The sequence below is a fragment of the Coregonus clupeaformis genome, chromosome 37 (genome assembly GCF_020615455.1).
Source record: "Coregonus clupeaformis isolate EN_2021a chromosome 37, ASM2061545v1, whole genome shotgun sequence".
In the NCBI taxonomy this organism is placed as follows: Eukaryota; Metazoa; Chordata; class Actinopteri; order Salmoniformes; family Salmonidae; genus Coregonus; species Coregonus clupeaformis.
In genome coordinates, this window is record NC_059228.1 from 9,132,282 (window position 1) to 9,155,552 (window position 23,271).

At 44.2% G+C, this 23,271-nt stretch overlaps 1 protein-coding gene across 1 annotated transcript in view; it reads right to left on the minus strand.

Annotated features, from left to right (window-relative positions):
• Positions 1-19,444, minus strand: part of LOC121553732 (gamma-aminobutyric acid receptor subunit pi-like) — a 94,632-nt gene extending 75,188 nt beyond the window's left edge. The window contains exons 1-2 of the mRNA XM_045211431.1: positions 19,216-19,444; positions 7,530-7,611 (exon numbers count right to left, since the gene is read on the minus strand). Coding sequence (XP_045067366.1) covers positions 7,530-7,582 — 53 coding nt within the window. The 5' untranslated portion in view covers positions 7,583-7,611; positions 19,216-19,444. The remainder of the gene's footprint in view (positions 1-7,529; positions 7,612-19,215) is intronic.
• Between the last annotated feature and the right edge of the window lie 3,827 nt (positions 19,445-23,271).

Below are 23,271 nucleotides of genomic sequence, written 5' to 3' on the forward strand. Positions count from 1 at the left end.
CGGTGGCTCTGGCTCCGGCCTTGATCCCCACCTCCTCTGCCACCCCCCAAAGTACCCCTGGTCCTGTCTAGCCCCGCTGGCCGGAGCCGGACTGACGACACGCGCCCCTGGCTTGGTGCGTGGAGGACGAACGGGCCTTACCAGGCTGACGACGTGCACCACTGCCTTGGCGCGGGGAGCAGGAATGGGCCGGACCGGGCTGACGGGCGCACCCTTGACTTGGTGCGGAGAGCGGGACCGGGCCGGACAGGGCTGACGCAAACGCACCACAGACTTGGTGCGGGGAGCAGGAACGGGCCGGACAGGGCCGACGAAACGCACCCTAGGCTTGATGCGTGAGCCGAACGGGCCTCCCCAGGCTGACGACTCGCATCCCTGGCTTGGTGCGAGTAGCAGGAGTGGGCTGGATCAGGCTGACGGCTCGCACCCTTGGCTTGGTGCGAGTAGCAGGGACGAGCTGAACCAGGCTGACGACTCGCACCCTTGGCTTGGTGCGAGTAGCAGGAACGGGCTGGACCAGGCCGACGCACTGCACCCTGGCTTGGTGCGAGTAGCAGGAACGGGCTGGACCAGGCTGACGACTCGCACCCTTGGCTTGGTGCGAGTGGCAGGAACAGGCCGGGTCGGGCTGGCGACGCGCACCGTAGACTTGGTGCGGGTGGCAGGAACAGGCCGGACCGGGCTGGCGACGCGCACCGTAGGTTTGGTGCGAGTGGCAGGAACAGGCCGGGTCGGGCTGGCGACGCGCACCGTAGACTTGGTGCGGGTGGCAGGAACAAGCCGGACCGGGCTGGCGACGCGCACCGTAGGTTTGGTGCGAGTGGCAGGAACAGGCCGGGTCGGGCTGGCGACGCACACCGTAGGTTTAGTGCGTGGAGCAGGAACAGGCCAGGGCTGGGCTGGCGACGCACACCGTAGGTTCTGTGCGTGGAGCAGGAACAGGCCGGGCTGGGCTGGCGACGCACACCGTAGGCTTGATGCGAGAAGCAGGAACAGGCCGGGCTGGGCTGGCGACGTACACCGTAGGTTTAGTGCGTGGAGCAGGAACAGGCCGGGCTGGGCTGGCGACGCACACCGTAGGTTCTGTGCGTGGAGCAGGAACAGGCCGGGCTGGGCTGGCGACGCACACCGTAGGCTTGATGCGAGAAGCAGGAACAGGCCGGGCTGGGCTGGCGACGTACACCGTAGGCTTAGTACGTGGAGCAGGAACCGGCCGGGCTGGACTGGCGACGCACACCGTGGGCTTGGTGCGTGGAGTAGGAACAGGCCGGTCCGTACTGGGAACACACACCACTGGCCTTAACCGGGGATCAGGAACGGGCCGGACCGGACTGGTAACACACCTCAGTCTCTCACGCCGTGCCTCAACTGCTTCCCTCCCTCTACTCGCCAATGGCTCCCGTAATCCGGTAGCCTTCTCTCCACGTCTCCCTGTGGCAGCCTCCTGCTGCCCAGCCGCCCAAGCCATGTGCCCCCCCCCAAAAAACTTTTTGGGGTTGCCTCTCGTCCCTCCGACGATGGCCCTGCTGACGCCGTTGCTCCTCTCTCGCCAGGGCCTTGATCCTCCCCCAAGGTCCCTTGCCCCCGAGCATGTCCTCCCAGGACCACGATTTGCCCACCTGGGCCATCGCCAGCCTCTCGATCTCCTTACCCGGCGCTTCCTCCCATGTCCAGTCTCCTTGCTCCTGGACACGCTGCTTGGTCCTTTTTTGGTGGGTTTTTCTGTCACGACCGTCCAATGAGGGAGACCAAAGCGCAGCGCGTTGAGCGAACATGACTTTATTATATTAAAGTATAGAACACCAAAACAACAAACAATGACGATACGTGAAGTCCACAGTGACAAAGACTGATACGGAACAAAAACCCACAACCACAAGGTGAAAACACACAGTTTAAATATGGCTCCCAATCAGAGATAACGAGCCGACAGCTGACACTCGTTACCTCCGATTGGGAGTCATTTGAACAACCAAATACAACAACCTAGAAATAGACACAACAGAACTACCAACATAGAAATAAACACATAGAATGCACACACCCTGGCTCAACATAATGAGTCCCAGAGCCAGGGTGTGACAGACATGAATAATGCTTGTGTGTCATATTTCTATTATGTTATGACACAAAGGCCACAGTGTGACAATGTGTTCGTTTGCTATTGGGAAATGACCTTGGCAGAGTTAATATTGTCAGGGTCAAGGGTCATATTTGTATGGCTGCAGCTCATTGGTTGTCATGGTTGTTGGTGATATTATGCTCCAGTGGCCCTTATATAATAGCCCCCTTTCAAATCACCTGGGTCACGGTGAGGGTGAAGGTTATATCACTTAGCTAAGTCCATACAATACACTGGACTACACTTAGCTGAGCTGCCCTCTCTGCAATGATAGAGATGTAGCCATTGGCTCTATCACTGCGTCAGCGAGAAACCTGCTACAAGCAGAGCTGGAGGTCATGACATTCAAACAATATGCCAATGTTCTGCCATGGCTAATTCGTGTGGTCTGCCCAACGCATCACCGGGGGCAAACTACCAGCCCTCCAGGACACCTACAGCACCCAATGTCACAGGAAGGCCAAAAAGAACATCAAGGACAACAACCACCCGAGCCACTGCCTGTTCACCCCACTATCATCCAAAAGGCGAGGTCAGTACAGGTGCATCAAAGCTGGGACCGAGACCAAGGCCATCAGACTGTTAAATAGCCTTCACTAGCACATTAGAGGCTGCTGCCTATATACATAGATTAGAAATCGCTGGCCACTTTAACAAATGGAACACTAGTCACTTTAATAATGTTGACATATCTTGCATTACTCATATTGTATATACTGTATTCTATACTATTCTACTGTATCTTAGTCTATGCCGCTTTGAAATTGCTCATCCATATATATATATTCTTAATTCCATTGCTTTACTTAGATTTGTGTGTATTGGGTATATGTTGTGAAATTGTTAGATATTACTTGTTAGATATTACTGCACTGTCGGAGCTAGAAACACAAGCATTTCGCTATACCCGCAATAACATCTGCTAAACACGTGTATGTGACCAATAAAATTCGATTTGATTTGATTTGGTGCCATCCCTGAATGACCATCTGCAGGACCTGACCTGCTAAAGAGGACCACTGTGAATCTCAGCCTCTCACTGGGGAAAATACACTATATATACAAAAGTATGTGGACAACCCTTCAAATGTGTGGATTCGGCTATTTCAGCCACACCCGTTGCTGACAGGTGTATAAAATCGAGCACACAGCCATGCAATTTCCATAGACAAACATTGGCAGTAAAATGGCCTTACTGAAGAGCTCAGTGACTTTCAACGTGGCACCGTCATAGGTTGCCACCTTTCCAACAAGTCAGTTCGTTACATTTCTGTCCTGCTAGAGCTGCCCCGGTCAACTGTAAGTGCTGTTATTGTGAAGTGGAAACGTCTAGGCACAACAACGGCTCAGCCGAGAAGTGGTAGGCCACACAAGCTCACAGAACGGGACCACCAAGTGCTGAAGCGCGTAGCGTGTAAGAATAATCTGTCCTCGGTTGCAACACTCACTACCGAGTTCCAAACTGCCTCTGGAAGCAACGTCAGCACAATAACTGTTAGTCTGGAGCTTTTGAAATGTGTTTCCATGGCCAAGCAGCCGCACACAAGCCTAAGATCACCATGCATAATGTCAAGCATCGGCTGGAGTGGTGTAAAGCTCGCCCCCATTGAACAACTAAAGTTTGGTGGAGGAGGAATAATGGTCTGGGGCAGTTTTTCATGGTTTGGGCTAGGCCCCTTAGTTTCAGTGAAGGGAAATCTTAATGCTACAGCATACAATTACATTCTAGACGATTCTGTACTTCCAACTTTGTGGCAACAGTTTTGGGAAGGCCCTTTTCTGTTTCAGCATGACAATGCCCCCGTGCACAAAGCGAGGTCCATACAGAAATGGTTTGTCGAGATTGGTGTGGAAGAACTTGACTGGCCTGCACAGAGCCCTGACCTCAACCCCATCGAACACCTTTGGGATGAATTGGAACGCCGACTGCGAGCCAGGCCTAATCGCCCAACATCAGTGCTTGACATCAATAATGCTCTTGTGGCTGAATGGAAGGAAGTCCCTGCAGCAATGTTCCAACATCTTGTGGAAAGCCTTCCCAGAAGAGTGAAGGTTGTTACAGCAGCAAAGGGGGGACCAACTCCATATTAATGCCCATGATTTTGGAATGAGATGTTCGACGATAAGGTGTCCACATACATTTGGTCATGTAGTGTAATATAATTGGGTTTACCAATATGTTGTATTTGATGCCAATTAAATATCAATCAAGACACTAGGTAGCTACTCTCAAAAGTAACTAATTGAATGGAAAAAAGTATTCATACTGTCCAAAAACTGCCACTGGCAGTAGAATGCTGATGGGCAGCTGAGGTTGAGCTGAGGAGATTCAATGCCCAAAAACATATGACCTTTCATTTCATTCTCTGTGTGCATGAATGGACAAAGACTCCTGTGTGGGATGGGACACCACTGACTGCCAGGCCTCCTGCTGTTATGCTAATATCAGAGGGGATGGTGGCCAGATCTAGTGTGCCATGGACCAACAATTTATGGCAGAATAAGGTGGTATTACAAATGTGGCCAATGTGCTCAATGCATCTTCACGTACAAATGCAACTCATTTACCCACCCCCACACAGGACAAAGATTTAAGATCAAAGGCCTGATTACCTGCATGTCCACCAATGTTGTTTACAAGTTGAAATGTCCTTGTGGTCTGTCTTACATAGGGAAAACCCTTAGAAGCCTTAAGACACGGATCATTGAGCACCGCAGCAATATATATGCCATTTAGCAGACGCTTTTATCCAAAGCGACTTACAGTCATGCGTGCATACATTTTTGTGTATGGGTGGTCCCGGGGACCGAACCCACTACCTTGGCGTTACAAGCGCCGTGCTCTACCAGCTGAGCTACAGAGGACCACATGGACCAATATATGGACAGGTGAGACCAAAAATCCGGTTGCTGTTCATTTTGTACAAGCTGGACATCCTATTAGTTCTCTAAGATATGTTGGAATAGAAATGCTCAAAATGTCACGCAGGGGAGGGGACATTGAGAGGAAACTTCTTCAAAGGGAATATTTCTGGATCAACAGGCTCAACACACTGTCCCCTCTTGGCCTTAACGAGGAGTTTGACCGTTTTTTTATAGATTCAAATTGTCCAAATTGTGTTTTTTGATCCTAATTGAATATTGTGTGTGTATGTACACTACCCATCAAAAGTTTTAGAACACCTACTCATTTAAGGGTTTTTCTTTATTTTTACTATTTTCTACATTGTAGAATAATAGTAAAGACATCAACACTATTAAATAAAACATATGGAATCATGTAGTAACCAAAAAAGTGTTAAACAAATCAAAATATATTTTATATTTGAGATTCTTCAAATAGCCACCCTTTGCCTTGATGACAGCTTTGCACACTCTTGGCATTCCCTCAAACAGCTTAACCTGGAATGCTTTTCCAACAGTCTTGAAGGAGTTCCCACATATGCTGAGCACTTGTTGGCTGCTTTTCCTTCACTCATCCCAAACCATCTCAATTTGGTTGAGGTCGGGGGATTGTGGAGGCCAGGTCATCTGATGCAGCACTCCATCACCCTCCTTCTTGGTAAAATAGCCCTTACACAGCCTGGAGGTGTGTTGGGTCATTGTCCTGTTGAAAAACAAATGATAGTCCCACTAAGCCCAAACCAGAATGCTGTGGTACCATGCTGGTTTAGTGGGCCTTGAATTCTAAATAAATCACAGACAGTGTCACCAGCAAAGCACCCCCACACCATAACACCTCCTTCTCCATGCTTTACGGTGGCAAATACACATGTGGAGATCATCCGTTCATCCACACCCTGTCTCACAAAGACATGCCTTTGTGTGACCAATTTGGACTCCAGACCAAAGGACACATTTCCACCGGTCTAATGTCCATTGCTTCTGTTTCTTGGTCCAAGCAAGTCTCTTCTTCTTATTGGTTTCTTTGCAGCAATTCAACCATGGCCTGATTCACACAGTCTCCTCTGAACAGTTTATGTTGAGATGTGTCTGTTGCTTTTTTTGGGGGGCTGCAATTTCTGAGGCTGGTAACTCTAATGAACGTATCCTCTGCAGCAGACGTAAGTCTGGGTCTTCCATTCCTGTGGCGGTCCTCATGAGAGCCAGTTTCACCCTAGCGCTTGATGGTTTTGCGACTGCACTTATTTGAGCTGTTCTTGCCATAATATGGACATGGTCTTTTACCAAATAGGGCTATCTTCTGTATATCCCCCCTACCTTGTCACAACACAATTGATTGGCTCAAACACATTAAGAAGGACAGAAATTCCACAAATTAACAAGGCACACTTGTTCATTGAAATGCATTCCAGGTGACTACCTCATGAAGCTGGTTGAGAGAATGCCAAGAGTGTGCAAAGCTGTCATCAAGGCAAAGGGTGGCTATTTGAAGAATCTCAAATATAAAATATCTATATATATATATATATATATTTTGATTTGTTTAACACTTTTTTGGTTACTACATGAATCCATATGTGTTATTTCATAGTTTTGATGTCTTCACTATTATTCTACAATGTAAAAAATAGTCAAAATAAAGAGAAATCCATTAATGAGTAGGTGTTCTAAAACTTTTGACCGGTAGTATATTTTACTGTAAATATTGATCACATTCCTTGTGTATGATCATATATTTTGTTACATTGAATGTTAATATTGTGAACCTATGTCATACATTTTTTACCTCCTGTTTCAGGAAGTGATGTCACTGAGTACTGCCCCTATATATAGGACCTGCCACCCCCACCTGGGATATGGATGCTTGATGAAGACCTAAGGGTCGAAACATAGTTATAAAGAAAAATCACCTGGGAGCATGAGTAGCAGTGTGCGCCTTTTCCTTTCTGTTTTTCTGAGTTTGCCTACAACAAAGTACCTGGATGTGCATATGTTCTTCAGCTTTTGTAGAATAAGGTGGTACCCAGTTGGTTGGACTTATCTAAGTTGTGCTTGGAGGATATTTTTTTATATTTTTGCCTGCAACAAAATGGACTGGCAAGAACAGGATGAGTTCTGTCACGGTAATGGTCAAATATGCACCACAACATCCCATCATCCTCTCTGCATGACCCCTTTAGGCATTAGCACAACCGATTGGACGCAGTGCTTGGTGCATGTGGTGCTGAGGGTTGCGTCACTACCCGTGGCAGTGTCAACGTGAATTTCAATGCTTCTATGGAGAATTCCAATGCTTCTGAGTGATGCATGGCGAGTCATTATTGAGTATTGATGTGCCTCAACAAAACAACCAATGGAGAATTGCTTTATCTGTCTCTCCCTCTCGATCTCTCTCTTACACACGCACATGCACACACACACACGCATACAGAAAAAATAATCCCCATTCATACCCACAGGTCCCAGGCAGTCACTGTAACTCTTCTACTGTAACGTATCTTACCTGCTAATGAGGAGCATGACGATCACTCTCCCTCCAGAGGGGAGCGCAGCCATCACTGCTGGAGGTGTCTGGTGGAGTCTATCTGAAATAAGAGGATACAGAGAAAACTAAATCCCTAAACATAGGTACACTCAGGCTCTTTTGTTTTGATGAGTAGTTTGTACAATGCATGCACTACTTCACATACAGTGGGGAAAAAAAGTATTTAGTCAGCCACCAATTGTGCATGTTCTCCCACTTAAAAAGATGAGAGAGGCCTGTAATTTTCATCATAGGTACACGTCAACTATGACAGACAAAATGAGAAAAAAAATCCAGAAAATCACATTGTAGGATTTTTAATGAATTTATTTGCAAATTATGGTGGAAAATAAGTATTTGGTCAATAACAAAAGTTTCTCAATACTTTGTTATATACCCTTTGTTGGCAATGACACAGGTCAAACGTTTTCTGTAAGTCTTCACAAGGTTTTCACACACTGTTACTGTTGCTGGTATTTTGGCCCATTCCTCCATGCAGATCTCCTCTAGAGCAGTGATGTTTTGGGGCTGTCGCTGGGCAACACGGACTTTCAACTCCCTCCAAAGATTTTCTATGGGGTTGAGATCTGGAGACTGGCTAGGCCACTCCAGGACCTTGAAATGCTTCTTACGAAGCCACTCCTTCGTTGCCCGGGCGGTGTGTTTGGGATCATTGTCATGCTGAAAGACCCAGCCACGTTTCATCTTCAATTCCCTTGCTGATGGAAGGAGGTTTTCACTCAAAATCTCACGATACATGGCCCCATTCATTCTTTCCTTTACACGGATCAGTTGTCCTGGTCCCTTTGCAGAAAAACAGCCCCAAAGCATGATGTTTCCACCCCCATGCTTCACAGTAGGTATGGTGTTCTTTGGATGCAACTCAGCATTCTTTGTCCTCCAAACACAACGAGTTGAGTTTTTACCAAAAAGTTCTATTTTGGTTTCATCTGACCATATGACATTCTCCCAATCCTCTTCTGGATCATCCAAATGCACTCTAGCAAACTTCAGACGGGCCTGGACATGTACTGGCTTAAACAGGGGGACACGTCTGGCACTGCAGGATTTGAGTCCCTGGCGGCGTAGTGTGTTACTGATGGTAGGCTTTGTTACTTTGGTCCCAGCTCTCTGCAGGTCATTCACTAGGTCCCCTCGTGTGGTTCTGGGATTTTTGCTCACCGTTCTTGTGATCATTTTGACCCCACGGGGTGAGATCTTGCGTGGAGCCCCAGATCGAGGGAGATTATCAGTGGTCTTGTATGTCTTCCATTTCCTAATAATTTCTCCCACAGTTGATTTCTTCAAACCAAGCTGCTTACCTATTGCAGATTCAGTCTTCCCAGCCTGGTGCAGGTCTACAATTGTGTTTCTGGTGTCCTTTGACTGCCCTTTGGTCTTGGCCATAGTGGAGTTTGGAGTGTGACTGTTTGAGGTTGTGGACAGGTGTCTTTTCTACTGAGAACAAGTTCAAACAGGTGCCATTAATACAGGTAACGAGTGGAGGACAGAGGAGCCTCTTAAAGAAGAAGTTACAGGTCTGTGAGAGCCAGAAATCTTGCTTGTTTGTAGGTGACCAAATACTTATTTTCCATCATAATTTGCAAATAAATTCATAAAAAATCCTACAATGTCATTTTCTGGATTTTTCTTTTCTCAATTTGTCTGTCTGATGAAAATTACAGGCCTCTCTCATCTTTTTAAGTGGGAGAACTTGCACAATTGGTGGCTGACTAAATACTTTTTTTCCCCACTGTATGTTCATCTACTGAAAAATATTTAGTTCAGAAGCAGTGAAAAGGACTCCCAAACACCAGTCCTTTCAGATGCTGTTTTCAAACTCAAATTAGCTGAGGGGCAACACAGATGCTCTGAGACGTCTGTGCAGTTTTTGTAACAGCACCCTGTAGACCTCCTTGGTCATTTTATGACTGAACTGACATATACAGTTGAAGTCGGAAGTTTACATACACATTAGCCAAATACATTTAAACTCAGTTTTTCACAATTCATGACATTTAATCCTAGTAAAAATTCCCTGTGTTAGCTCAGTTAGGATCACCACTTTATTTTAAGAATGTGAAATGTCAGAATAATAGTAGAGAGAATGATTTATTTCAGCTTTTATTTCTTTCATCACATTCCCAGTGGGTCAGAAGTTTACATACACTCAATTAGTATTTGGTATCATTGCCTTTAAATTGTTTAACTTGGGTCAAACGTTTTGGGTAGCCTTCCACAAGCTTCCCACAATAAGTTGGGTGAATTTTGGCCTATTCCTCCTGACAGAGCTGGTGTAACTGAGTCAGGTTTGTAGGCCTCCTTGCTCGCATACGCTTTTTCAGTTCTGCCCACAAATGTTCTATAGGGCTGAAGTCAGGGCTTTGTGATGGCCACTCCAATACCTTGACTTTGTTGTCCTTAAGCCATTTTGCCACAACGTTGGAAGTATGCTTGGGGTCATTGTTCATTTGGAAGACCCATTTGCGACCAAGCTTTAACTTCCTGACTGATGTCTTGAGATGTTGCTTCAATATATCCACATCATTTTCCTTCCTCATGATGCCATCCAGTTTGTGAAGTGCACCATTCCCTCCTGCAGCAAAGCACCCCCACAGCATGATGCTGCCACCCCGTGCTTCACGGTTGGGATGGTGTTCTTCGGCTTGCAAGCCTTCCCCTTTTTCCTCCAAACATAACGATGGTCATTATGGCCAAACAGTTCTATTTTTGTTTCATCAGACCAGAGGACATTTCTCAAAAAAGTAATATCTTTGTCCCCATGTGCAGTTGCAAACCGTAGTCTGGCTTTTTTATGGCGGTTTTGGAGCAGTGGCTTCTTCCTTGCAAGTGGCCTTTCAGGTTATGTCGACATAGGACTCGTTTTACTGTGGATATTGATACTTTTGTACCTGTTTCCTCCAGCATCTTCACAAGGTCCTTTGCTGTTGTTCTGGGATTGATTTGCACTTTTCGCACCAAAGTAAGTTAATCTCTCGGAGACAGAACAACATACCTTCCTGAGCGGTATGACGGCTGCGTGGTCCCATGGTGTTTATACTTGTGTACTATTGTTTGTACAGATGAATGTGGTACCTTCAGGCGTTTGGAAATTGCTCCCAATGATGAACCAGACTTGTGGAGGTCTACAATTTTCTTTCTGAGGTCTTGGCTGATTTCTTTTGATTTTCCCATGATGTCAAGCAAAGAGGCACTGAGTTTGAAGGTAGGCCCTGAAATACATCAACAGGTACACCTCCAATTGACTCAAATCATGTAAATTAGCCTATAAGATGCTTCTAAAGCCATGACATCATTTTCTGGAATTTTCCAAGCTGTTTAAAGGCACAGTCAACTTAGTGTATGTAAACTTCTGACCCACTGGAAATGTGATACAGTGAATTATAAGTGAAATAAAACAATTGTTGGAAAAATTACTTGTGTCATGCAGAAAGTAGATGTCCTAACCGACTTGCCAAAACTATAGTTTGTTAACAAGAAATTTGTGGAGTGGTTGAAAAACAAGTTTTAATGACTCCAACCTAAGTGTATGTAAACTTTCGACTTCAACTGTATCATCCAGATTCCCCCATTTGTCTTGTGCTGTTATAAAGAGAAGTCAGCACATCTTTGGCTGGAAGTCATCCTGGAAGTCATCCTCCCAACAACCAACTCACTAAGCTACTAACATGACCCCAGGGCATCATTTGAACTGCATAATCACCTCACAATAATTACTTATCTGAAACTTCTACTCCAGCAATAAGCTCTCGGCTTAGGTAGAGGCAATGAAAGATATTGCATTACTACCTTCCTTAGAAAGCGCTCTCTGTCCCTCCACTCTCTCTGTCTGTCTGTCTCGCCTCCCTTGCCTTATCCAAGTACACTCCCTTAAAATGAAAGCAGACAGAAAATCTGCGTCCCAAATGGTTTAACCACAAAGTCCAAAGTGCTGCAGTCTGCAGGCTAAGCAGACAAGGAATTGAAGATACTGAGAGTTCCCTGGTAGGCAGATTTCTAGCTGGACACAACCTCCCCTTTTATTAATTTGGAGATGAAAGTGTGATTCTAATTTAGGATTTTTGAAATGACTGCACATTTAGCTGTTGGGTGAAAAGGAAAGTAGCTGCAAAATGATATGCTAGGCATCATAAACTGCAGCGTTACCTAGTAATGCTTAGTGACAGAAATGTGCTCTCTTTGTACTGGATGTCATTAATAAACAGATGCATTGTGTTATTTTATACAACAGGTCTGAATCCTGAATGCTGATTGGTTAAAAGCGCATTCCAGCCGGTGTCTTTTTCACAAGTTACCACCGGCTAAATTTATGACGTTCAAATGCCTATTTACTCTGTTCCATCTGACTGCGCAATCCACTGTCTCATCAGCCCAGCCAGTCAAGTTATAAACTTGATCTTCACTATAAAAAGCATCTAGACATTATCTCACATTTCTTTTAGACTAACATTTCGTTTTCAACAGTGGAGATTTGTATAAACCTTGCTGTCTGTCTCTCTGACATTTTCAACAATATTCTAATTCGATCTCCATCTGTCCCATAGTAATGAACGTGTAGGGGTTGGGAGTTGGGACGAGACAGACAAGCAGGCACCATTTCTCAGCCAGACGAAATCATGAATCAGCTGGCATCATTATGGATATATACAAAGAAATGTCAATTGAAAAAAGTTCAAACAAAACGAAGTGCAGCTAGTTTGCAGTCTTTCCAGCTTCAGTTTGAAGTGATTGTGTTAGCTGTGTTGTTGGCTAGCTCCTCTAAACAACAGTGTCCTGACGAGTGAGCAGATGTTCTATGCCAGGCGAAATCACGCCTCATTAGCTCATTGTTATGGATGTCTCCAAATAAATGTCACTAGAAATGCAAATGCGGCTACTTTGCTGTTATTCTGGCTGTAAATTATTTTGACGTGACTGTAAGTTAGCCGTAGTTGGCTAGCTAGCTAGCAAGGGATAAGAACATTGCCAGCCAGTATGGCAATGGAACATTTAGAACGAACGACTAGGTCGCGTCCATAGATACAGAACAAAAAGACTGAACGACTGGGTCGAGTCTCTAGCGACCGAACCGATAAAACGAACGACCAGCCGGCTTGGATAGCAACCCTAGATTTGTGTCAGGACTATATCTTGTGAAAGGATGAAATAGTATGAATAAATTCCTCAAAATAACGACTTTGTCTCGGACCTAACAACACCCGTGCCAATATATCCTCCAAACACCGGCTTCTCTGGCATTATCACTTAAATAATCACAGTACAGAAACAGGATGGGATAAACCAACAAGATTATCCAACTGATATCAATCCTAAATGATGAAGACCTAATATTTGCATTTCATGAAATTTCATTTGGGTGGTTTATTGGACAATCCTCGGTATTCATTCAGCAAGTAGGAAAATAAGATTTAATTAAATGTCAAATAAACCCATTAACGTGAGACAAATGGTTCGAAACATGCAGCTAAGAACAGATTCTGGAAATTATGCAACAGTCTTTATCAATAAAACAGAGATGTTAAAATTAGAAAAAGTCCACGATAATCATTCCTCATCTATGGTCAGTATTTGCTTTATTGGAATTCTTTCTCAGTTCATGCGCAAAGAAGCACTGGACTGATCTGTGGTTCACTGGACTAATCTGTGGGCTGAACACAGCTGAACACATCAATACATTTACATGAACGTAACCACCATTTAAATAAATTTCTCAGACAGCTGTCAATCATCCAACCCGCAATGCCTGTGTCACTCTGCCACCAGAGGGTGATGACACCCCAATATTACAAAACATCCAATCAATGCAAACACAGGCACACAACCTCACGAACACTGTACATCCTAAGATCGCACACTTAAATTCAGATATTGCAGATAATCACACTCTTGCATACACTGAACAGATTCACATACAGCACTTTCACTACATTTGTTGAAGTCAAAAGTCAACTAAGCTTTTTAGTGCAAACCACAAAGCACTAGCTATTTTAAGATATGAGGTCAAGCATATTTATGTCTCAATCATTTTCAGTGTAGGGGCCTGTTGCCTAATCTGCACTGTCCAGCTGTGCTTAAGTATGTCAGTCAGCTAACCTCTTTCAGCCATCTTTCAGAACCCTGTCGTCTTGTCTACCATTTGATTTTAAGGTGACTTGAAAAGGGCAAAAGTGGGTGGGAAAAATATATACGTTTGAGTTATTGAGTCACATTATCAAATGTTTTGCCCTTTTCTGTGCTTTCTCGCTTCCCGCCTGGCGTGCTTGGTGAGTCACCTCTTTGTCAGACCCCCTTGTGGTCTTGATTTTCCATTTTCTTCCCTGTCCTGTATCCTGACCTGTTCCCTAACCTCTTAAGCAACTTGGACTGAGACCCTGCCCACTGACTTATACAATTTTTACAGTACCTGCCAAGCGGAACCAACTCAAGCCGGGCTGTACTGGGCTGGCCAGTTTTCGCATCCACCACAGTTGCTGAAAAGGACAGTGTGGAAAAATATCAGAGCTAGCAGAGTTTGTTTTGGGTCGGTGTAACGAATGTGAGTAGGGTTCACAGTCTCATGATAAGATAAACCTGCCTGCAGCTTCAAAATCAGTGTCACCCTCAGCCCAAGATGGATATCAGTACCTCTTGGTGTAATGGTCAAGACGTTGCTTTCTCCCATGGGAAACGGGTATTATAGTACCCACTACATCCCACACTGCTTTTGAACTCAGAGTTGAGCTGATGTAACATTAGTAATTTTATAAATATGTTCCACCAGCCCAACTCGCCTCTTACAGGCACAGCAGGCCCTGAGGACTTTGTCTGAGCAGTCGGCTAACCACAGCGGATCAAATCAAATCAAAAAATCAAATCACATTTTGTTTGTCACATACACGTGTTTAGCAGATGTTATAGCGGGTGTAGCGAAATGCTTGTGCTTCTAGCTCCGACAGTGCAGTAATATCTAACAAGTAATATCTAACAATTTCACAACATATACCTAATACACACAAAACTAGTCAGGAATGGAATTTAAGAAAATATACATATATGGACAAGCAATGACAGAGCGGCATGGACTAAGATATGGTAGAATATCATACAATAGAATGCAGTATATACATATGAGATGAGTAGTGCAAGATATGTACACATTATTAAAGTGACTGTAAACATTATTAAAGTGACTAGTGTTCCATTTCTTAAAGTGGCCAGTGATTTCAATGGGCAGCAGCAGCCTCTAATGTGCTAGTGATGGCTATTTAACAGTCTGATGGCCTTGAGATAGAAGCTGTTTTTCATTCTCTCGGTCCCAGCTTTGATGCACCTGTACTGACCTCGCCTTCTGGATGATAGCGGGGTGAACAGGCAGTGGCTCGGGTGGTTGATGTCCTTGATTATCTTTTTGGCCTTCCTGTGACATCGGGTGCTGTATGTGTCTTGGAGGGCGGGTAGTTTGCCCCCGATAATGCGTTCGGCAGACCGCACCACCCTCTGGAGAGCCCTGTGGTTGCGGGCGGTGCAGTTGCCATACCAGGTGGTGATACAGCCCGACATGATGCTCTCAATTGTGCATCTGTAAAAGTTTTTGAGGGTTTTAGGTGCCAAGCTGAATTTCTTCAGCCTCCTGAGGTTGAAGAGGCTCTGTTGCGCCTTCTTCACCACACTGTCTGCGTGGGTGGACCATTTCAGTTTGTCGGTGATGTGTACGCCAAGGAACTTGAAGCTTTCCACCTTCTCCACTGTGGTCCCGTCGATGTGGATAGGGGGGTGCACCCTCTGCTGTTTCCTGAAGTCCACGATCATCTCCTTTGTTTTGTTGATGTTGAGTGAGAGGTTATTTTCCTGGCACCAGAGCCCTCACCTCCTCCCTGTTAGAGGTCTCGTCATTGTTGGTAATCATGCCTACTACTGTTGTGTCGTGTGCAAACTTGATGATTGAGTTGGAGGTGTGCTTGGTCACGCAGTCATGGGTGAACAGGGAGTACAGGAGGGGGCTGAGCACGCACCCTTGTGGGGCCAGTGTTGACGATCAGCGAAGTGGAGATGTTGTTTCCTACCTTCACCACCTGGGGGTGGCCCGTCAGGAAGTCCAGGACCCAGTTGCACAGGGCGGGGTTCAGACCCAGGGCCTCGAGCTTGATGATGAGCTTGGATGGTACTATGGTGTTGAATGCTGAGCTATAGTCAATGAACAGCATTCTTACATAGGTATTCCTCTTGTCCAGATGGGATAGGGTAGTGTGCAGTGTGATGTCGATTGCATCGTCTATGGATCTATTTGGGCGGTAAGCAAATTGAAGTGGGTCTAGGGTGACAGGTAAGGTAGAGGTGATATGATCCTTGACTAGTCTCTCAAAGCACTTCATGATGACAGAGGTGAGTGCTACTGGGCGATAGTCATTTAGTTCAGTTACCTTAGCTTTCTTGGGTACAGGAACAATGGTGGCCATCTTGAAGCATGTGGGAACAGCAGACTGGGAAAGGGAGAGATTGAATATGTCCATAAACACACCAGCCAGCTGGTCTGCGCATGCTCTGAGGACGCGGCTAGGGATGCCGTCTGGGCCGGCAGCCTTGCGGGGGTTAACACACTTAAATGTCTTAATCACGTCGGCCACAGAGAAGGAGAGGCCACAGTCCTTGGTAGTGGGCCTCGTCAGTGGCACTGTGTTATCCTCAAAGCAGGCGAAGAAGGTGTTTAGCTTTTCTGGAAGCGAGACGTCGGTGTCGGTGACGTGGCTGGTTTTCCTTTTCAATCTGTACCACCCTCCAGGTCCCAGCTGCACCCGTACCTCATCATCTCATAGCACTGCCTGTCTGCCCAACCACCAACTCTGCAGAGTAATGTTTGCACAAGGCATAGTCTCTACCCACACCTCAGACAGCATATAACGAGCACAGCAGGGAGGCAAAGTGGAGATATACAGATAGAAAGAAGTCCCTTACCACTGTGTCATCCAAGACATGTTTGTTGCCTTTGGTTTACTTTTTAAAAATGTGTTAAATCTGCTATGTTGTCACTGGGTGGGAAGAGTAAATGACATTCTGAGCTCTGGAGTTTTTAAGATAAGGAGCGGGCCTTCCCATCACATCTCTGCACATCCCAGTTAATGTTAATCTCATTGATTTCAGCTCCTTAATCCCTCTTTTAATATCATGCTTAACTGAGCGCTAAATCTGCTGTGCAACTGGTTATGCAGACTGCGGTGAGATTTGTTGAAACAAAAAATATAGGGAAATAAATAAGTAACATTGTGTTTTTTCACAGAGCTGCACCGGAACAGAGACAGTTGTCTTGGCTGTTACTCAAATCACACACATATACATAGATTTGGGAGAGAAGGACATTTCAAAACCTCCAGCCTCCATGAACAGGTCAAGTGTTTCTATTTTCTTTCGGGATAAGATCAGACCTGACTCCTCATTTGTATATACTACTTGATTACATGAAACAACATCAATGTACTCTAGAGCTGTTTGGTGCTTCATAGCTCTTGCCAACCGCTGACAGCTATCTTTAATCTGATAGGCTTCATAACCTGAGAGTAGCAATAGGCTAAAGTGGAATTTACTAGGGATGTGCATCTATCCTTTCATGAACAGTTCGGTATGCATCTAGATACATGGGGTATATGGTGCGTTTCGGTTTGATTAAGGGGAACGAATTGATGCTATTCAGTTCGATTTGATACACTAACATTTTTTTGCATGAACATATTCATTTTTCCATTTTAAATTAATATCTGCTGCTGATGGGAGCTCAGGAGCTGGGCCTCTCTGAGCTGGATCTTTCTGAGATTACTTCTCTAAAACGAGTGGCCATCTCAAGCCAATGGTTTAGACATTTTGAATTTTACTGCCCGCTCTTTCCAATGAATGCTAGCACGCACAGGTCGCAGAAATGATTGATGTCCTTTATGAAATTACCTGTTCATTTAAAAATGACCAAATAGAAATACTCTGACTGTTTAAAGCAAAACTATCAAAAAATGTTTTATTGCGAACTTGGAAAAATCTAAATAAAATCGAAATGATTGAAAACCCCAATCAGCAGTTGGATGTGATTTGCGTCCAGTCTGGTAGGCTATGGTAAAACACAATTTTATACAGCGCATTTGGTAATGGTAGCAAATTACATTGGTTGTCATTTAAATATAACTAATAAGGCCTATGATTTGATATTGCAAAAGCCATTTTACAATAGCCTAATCTGAATGCTGAAGGTGCCGAGCAGATGAACGAATAGCCTAGAACAGGGATAGACCTACCTCGTTGGTGTGATCAGCTGTATACCGCACTGTGCGGCGTGCGCACCCACAGTTGTTATCAGACAGTCATACGCAGTTACATGCATACAAGTTCGATGGGCTACTGAACTGAACGAGAGGACATATCAATTTTCACAACAGATAAGAAGTATTTTCGGAATAAAACAATATGAGTACAAAACATTAGTGAACCGGAGATTCGTAACGTTTGAATCGGTTATCTGACCAATGCATGCTTCATTTGGATTGGTTTGGGCTCCAGCAGACAGATGAACCCGGACCAATGCGTATCGGTGAATCGTTACGTACCTTGAAATTACCCCATGATAAGAACAATCAATTACTTTTATGCACCAAATACAGAATCGCCTGCATTACATAATAATGAATAACCATATAAATCCTCCACTCCATCAGCACATGAACACCCACTTCCACTAAAACGCGCACACATGGATGCAGGTCTACATATATCCTGAGGGGCTGTATGAAATGTGTTTATGACCTTCACCTGGTGTGAGCGCTGCCATGCCCTGTCACTTTGAAATCCCCGTTCCCAAAAATAATTCAGGTGCATAAAAGGTGATGGCAATTTATCAAGTGGTCTTGACCCCAACTAGAACGTTCTAATTAACCGCAATGGCAAAGTGAATATTGCACTCGGTAATAGACAATCAAGCGTTCAACATAAAGCATGGCTACCCATACAGTATAGTTGATCCCCACAGCCTCCTTTCTTTAAGTGCAACATTTACACACAACCTCCAATCTTTATCACATTTACATTTTAGTAATTTAGCAGACGCTCCTATCCAGAGCGACTTACAGTTAGTGAGTGCATACATTTTCATATGAGCGCAACAGTCACACAGCGCTGATATTCACAGAACTGGATGAATATTAAATATTCACTCAATCCCTATAAAGCTGTTTTCACGCTATACACGAGATTATAATTCCATTATTATAGGATATCTTATTGTTCAGTGCTTCACTTTCATATGAAAAAAATTTGATATTAGAGATATTTGTAAAAAAACAAAAAAACATTAGCCTACAAATGTTACTGAACAATTGTTTATTAGGCTACTTTTCATATTCAAAACAGAAATTAGCAAACCATTTATAAACCTGCGGAATAAGCCATTGAAAGTCTTAGAATTTTTAGCAGAGCGCACTGACTTGGCTGAAAACAAACCAATACGCTCAAAAACGAGACATGTTCCTTTGATTGTAAGTAGGTTTACTAAACCATATTCAAAAATGTAAAACGTAAGTACAAACCCTAGAAGGATTCATTGTACATGCTAAACTTCAAGGGCGGTTGCATCATATTGCAAAATAGGCTACTACAAAGTTAAAAGCACGCAGGTACGCAGGTACTTTCTTACCTGTAGTGATTGGTGGCCGAGCGCATGCCAAAAATGTCAGTTTATACTAGCGATAAGAGTCCGTGTCATCGAATTTTCCTTAGCATTCGAATTAAAGGTGTCCCACTTCAGTCCAGTTTTTCTGTAGGTGGCACCTACTGATGTGCGCACATCTGCCCACGAAAACAACTGGTGCTCTGTCAGCGAATTCACCTCAACTAGGAGAAGCCTCGTACACAATGAAGCGCAACGGTCCTACCAACCAACCCTACAGCCGCTTTAGGGTCTCTAAAGACATTTACATTTTAGTCATTTAGCAGACGCTCTTATCCAGAGCGACTTACAGTTAGTGAGTGCATACATTTTTCAAGACAATGCATGAGAAGAATGTCACCAACAATCACTTGGCCCACTCAGAACAAATGAATTCATTTCCACTATTTATATAATTCCCTTGATGAAAAAACTATTAACATTCAGACCACAATTGGATAATGTGTTCGTTTTTGGTTTTTGGTTTCCATTTTTTTCATTGGGAAGCTACATTCACAGTGGCAAACTCATCTCCCATTTAGCACAGGGATAATGTCTTTGTAGAACAAAGAATAGTAGTCTATCAATTATTGAAGCCCAAAGGAGCCAAGTGCAGAGGAAATGAAAGTAATTTCTGTGATGGCAACATCCAAGCATATTGAAGCCATCCTATTCTTATATTAGCCAACACTTTACATAACAGTCTATAAAATGTATTTATTCCATTACATGTAGTCCTAACTAAACTCTGAAACTCGACAAAGAAATACGATTTGTGGCACATTATCATAGTTATTATTTGACTTTTGACACAGAGCATAATGTGCCATTGCTGCTTTATTGGTACTGTGAAGTAATGAAGTGAAAATAATCCTGTCAGTGCTAGTTTAACGGTTCGCCACACTACAGAGAAGTAGCTATACACTGAGTGAGTCAGTGACATAGACTGACCAGGTGAATCTAGGTGAAAGCTATGATCCCTTATTGATGTCACTTGTTAAATCCACTTCAATCACTGCAGATGAAGCTCAGGAGACAGGTTAAAGAAGGATTTTAAAGTCTTGAGACAATTGAGACATGGATTGTGTATGTGTGCATTCAGAGGATGAATGGGCAAGACAAACTATTTAAGTGCCTTTGAACCAGGTATCAAATCAAATCAAGTTTTATTTGCCACATGCGCCGAATACAACAAGTGTAGACATTACCGTGAAATGCTTACATACAGCCCTTAATCAACAATGCATTTTTTTTTTTTACAAAAGTAAAATAAAACAACAACAACAAAAAAGTGTTGAGAAAAAAAGTCCCCCTGCTTAAGCCAGTACATGTCCAGGCCCGTCTGAAGTTTGCTAGAGTGCATTTGGATGATCCGGAAGAGGATTGGGAGAATGTCATATGGTCAGATGAAACCAAAATATAACTTTTTGGTAAAAACTCAACTCGTCGTGTTTGGAGGACAAAGAATGCTGAGTTGCATCCAAAGAACACCATACCTACTGTGAAGCATGGGGGTGAAAACATCATGCTTTGGGGCTGTTTTTCTGCAAAGGGACCAGGACGACTGATCCGTGTAAAGGAAAGAATGAATGGGGCCATGTATCGTGAGATTTTGAGTGAAAACCTCCTTCCATCAGCAAGGGCATTGAAGATGAAACGTGGCTGGGTCTTTCAGCATGACAATGATCCCAAACACACCGCCCGGGCAACGAAGGAGTGGTTTCGTAAGAAGCATTTCAAGGTCCTGGAGTGGCCTAGCCAGTCTCCAGATCTCAACCCCATAGAAAATCTTTGGAGGGAGTTGAAAGTCTGTGTTGCCCAGCGACAGCCCCAAAACATCACTGCTCTAGAGGAGATCTGCATGGAGGAATGGGCCAAAATACCAGCAACAGTGTGTGAAAACCCTGTGAAGACTTACAGAAAACGTTTGACCTGTGTCATTGCCAACAAAGGGTATATAACAAAGTATTGAGAAACTTTTGTTATTGACCAAATACTTATTTTCCACCATAATTTGCAAATAAATTCATAAAAAATCCTACAATGTGATTTTCAGGAATTTTTTTATCATTTTGTCTGTCATAGTTGACGTGTACCTATGATGAAAATTACAGGCCTCTCATCTTTTTAAGTGGGAGAACTTGCACAATTGGTGGCTGACTAAATACTTTTTTTCCCCACTGTAAGTGTTTCTAAGTACCTGCGGGTTGTGATAAGGTACTTTAGTGACACCAAGCAGACAATTGTATCAACATTTCTGGGGCTTGTTGAGTTGGAGGGAGGAGATGCCAAATCTATATCCCGTGCTGTTGTGGCTTTCCTCGAGAAGTGTTGTCTTAAAAAAGAGAAACTTCTGGGGATATGGACTGACAATGCCTCTGTTATGACGGGGATTAACAATGGGGTCCATAAAGTGCTGAAGGAGGAGTATGGCCTCAAAGATCTGGTTCTTATTCGCTGTGTGTGCCACTCTCTGCAGCTTGCTGTAAGTCATGCTTCCAATGACACCATCCCCCGTAGTGTGGAGTACTTGGTACAAGAGACTTACAACTGGTATTAAGTGTCTCCAAAGCGCAGGGAGGCCTACAAGGCCATATATGAGACCATCAACTGTGGGGAGAAACCTTTACAGATAACCAAGGTGTGTGCCACACGTTGGCTCTCCATTGAACCCGCGGTTTCACGCAATTTGGACCAGTGGGCGGAGCTTAGTCTGCATTTCGCAGTCACCAAGTCCAGTGAACACTGCTACATGGCTGAGGTTTTATACTCCATGTACAGTGATCCTCAAAACATATTGTATCTGACCTTTTTGAAGTCAGTGCTGGGTGAGGTACAGTTGGCCATCAAGGCTTTTGAGGGATAGCAAGTAGATACTCTTAAGCTACTTGACAGCTTGGTTAGCCTGATCAAGTCTGTGAGCAGCAGGTTGCTGAATCCACTGGCAAATGTTGATGTACTCAAAGGGCCAATAGATGGATACATCAGTCCCAAACCGTACCTTGGTTACCTTTTTGAGTCAAAGGCAGCTGAGCTCCACCTTGCGCCTGAGGATGAAAACAATGTCCGAAAGCGGTGTGTAGCCTTCACCATCTCCCTCACTAATTAGTTGAGGGTGAGACTGCCGGACAATATCAAAGCATTGCAGTACATGTCCGTTTTCAATTTGGAGGAAACTCTAAAGCACAATAAGAGCCCTGGAGAATTATTAAAAATAGCCAATCTCCTTGGCTACTCCCCTGCAGAGATAGACAAGATTGTCCAGCAATGGCGTGCCATCCATCTTAGTAAATGGAATGAGACAAAAAACACACTGGGCTTCTGGAGTGAGATTTGGAAGTTCAGGGATGCAGCTGATATCAACCCTTTTCAAGAACCTGCCATGGCTGCTGTGTCTGTGTTGTCCTTGCCACACTTGAATGCTGAAGTCGAGAGAGTATTCAGCCAGATGAGTGTGGTAAAAAGCAAACTAAGAAATCGGATGTCCTTGCAGACCCTTAACTCCATCCTGTACATTCAATATGGACTGAAGCTGTCTGGTGAGGCTTGCTATGAGCACCAGCTGCCTGATAATGTTTTGCAGCTTTTTGGCACATCAGCTGCTTACTCATTTAAGTCAGCTCCCTGCCATAGAGAGCCTTGACCAAAATGACGAGGACCCACTCTTTCTGTGATCCAGCACAGCCTGTGTGTGTGTGGAGGGGGGTCTGAAAAAATTAGGGCCAGACTAGTTACCATCATTTTTCTCACATTGCCATTTATCGTTTTTTCTATTGTGTCTTTTTGGTCCATTTAGATTGTTAATGTAGATTGTAAACACTTTTTTTTTTTTATGTTATGGTTAAAAATGTTTATGTTTTACTGTGACTTGTTATAGGCTCCTAAGTGGACCATAAGGTTAAAAACCAAACCAAACTTAAGAAAGCAAAAAAAAATTAAAACTAAGTAACTCCGCCAGAGTGTCTCTTTTGGGTCACTTTTGCCGGTCCCAAGCCCTGATAAAGGAGGAGGGTTGGAATTGTGACATAAAGAAAAATAAGAATC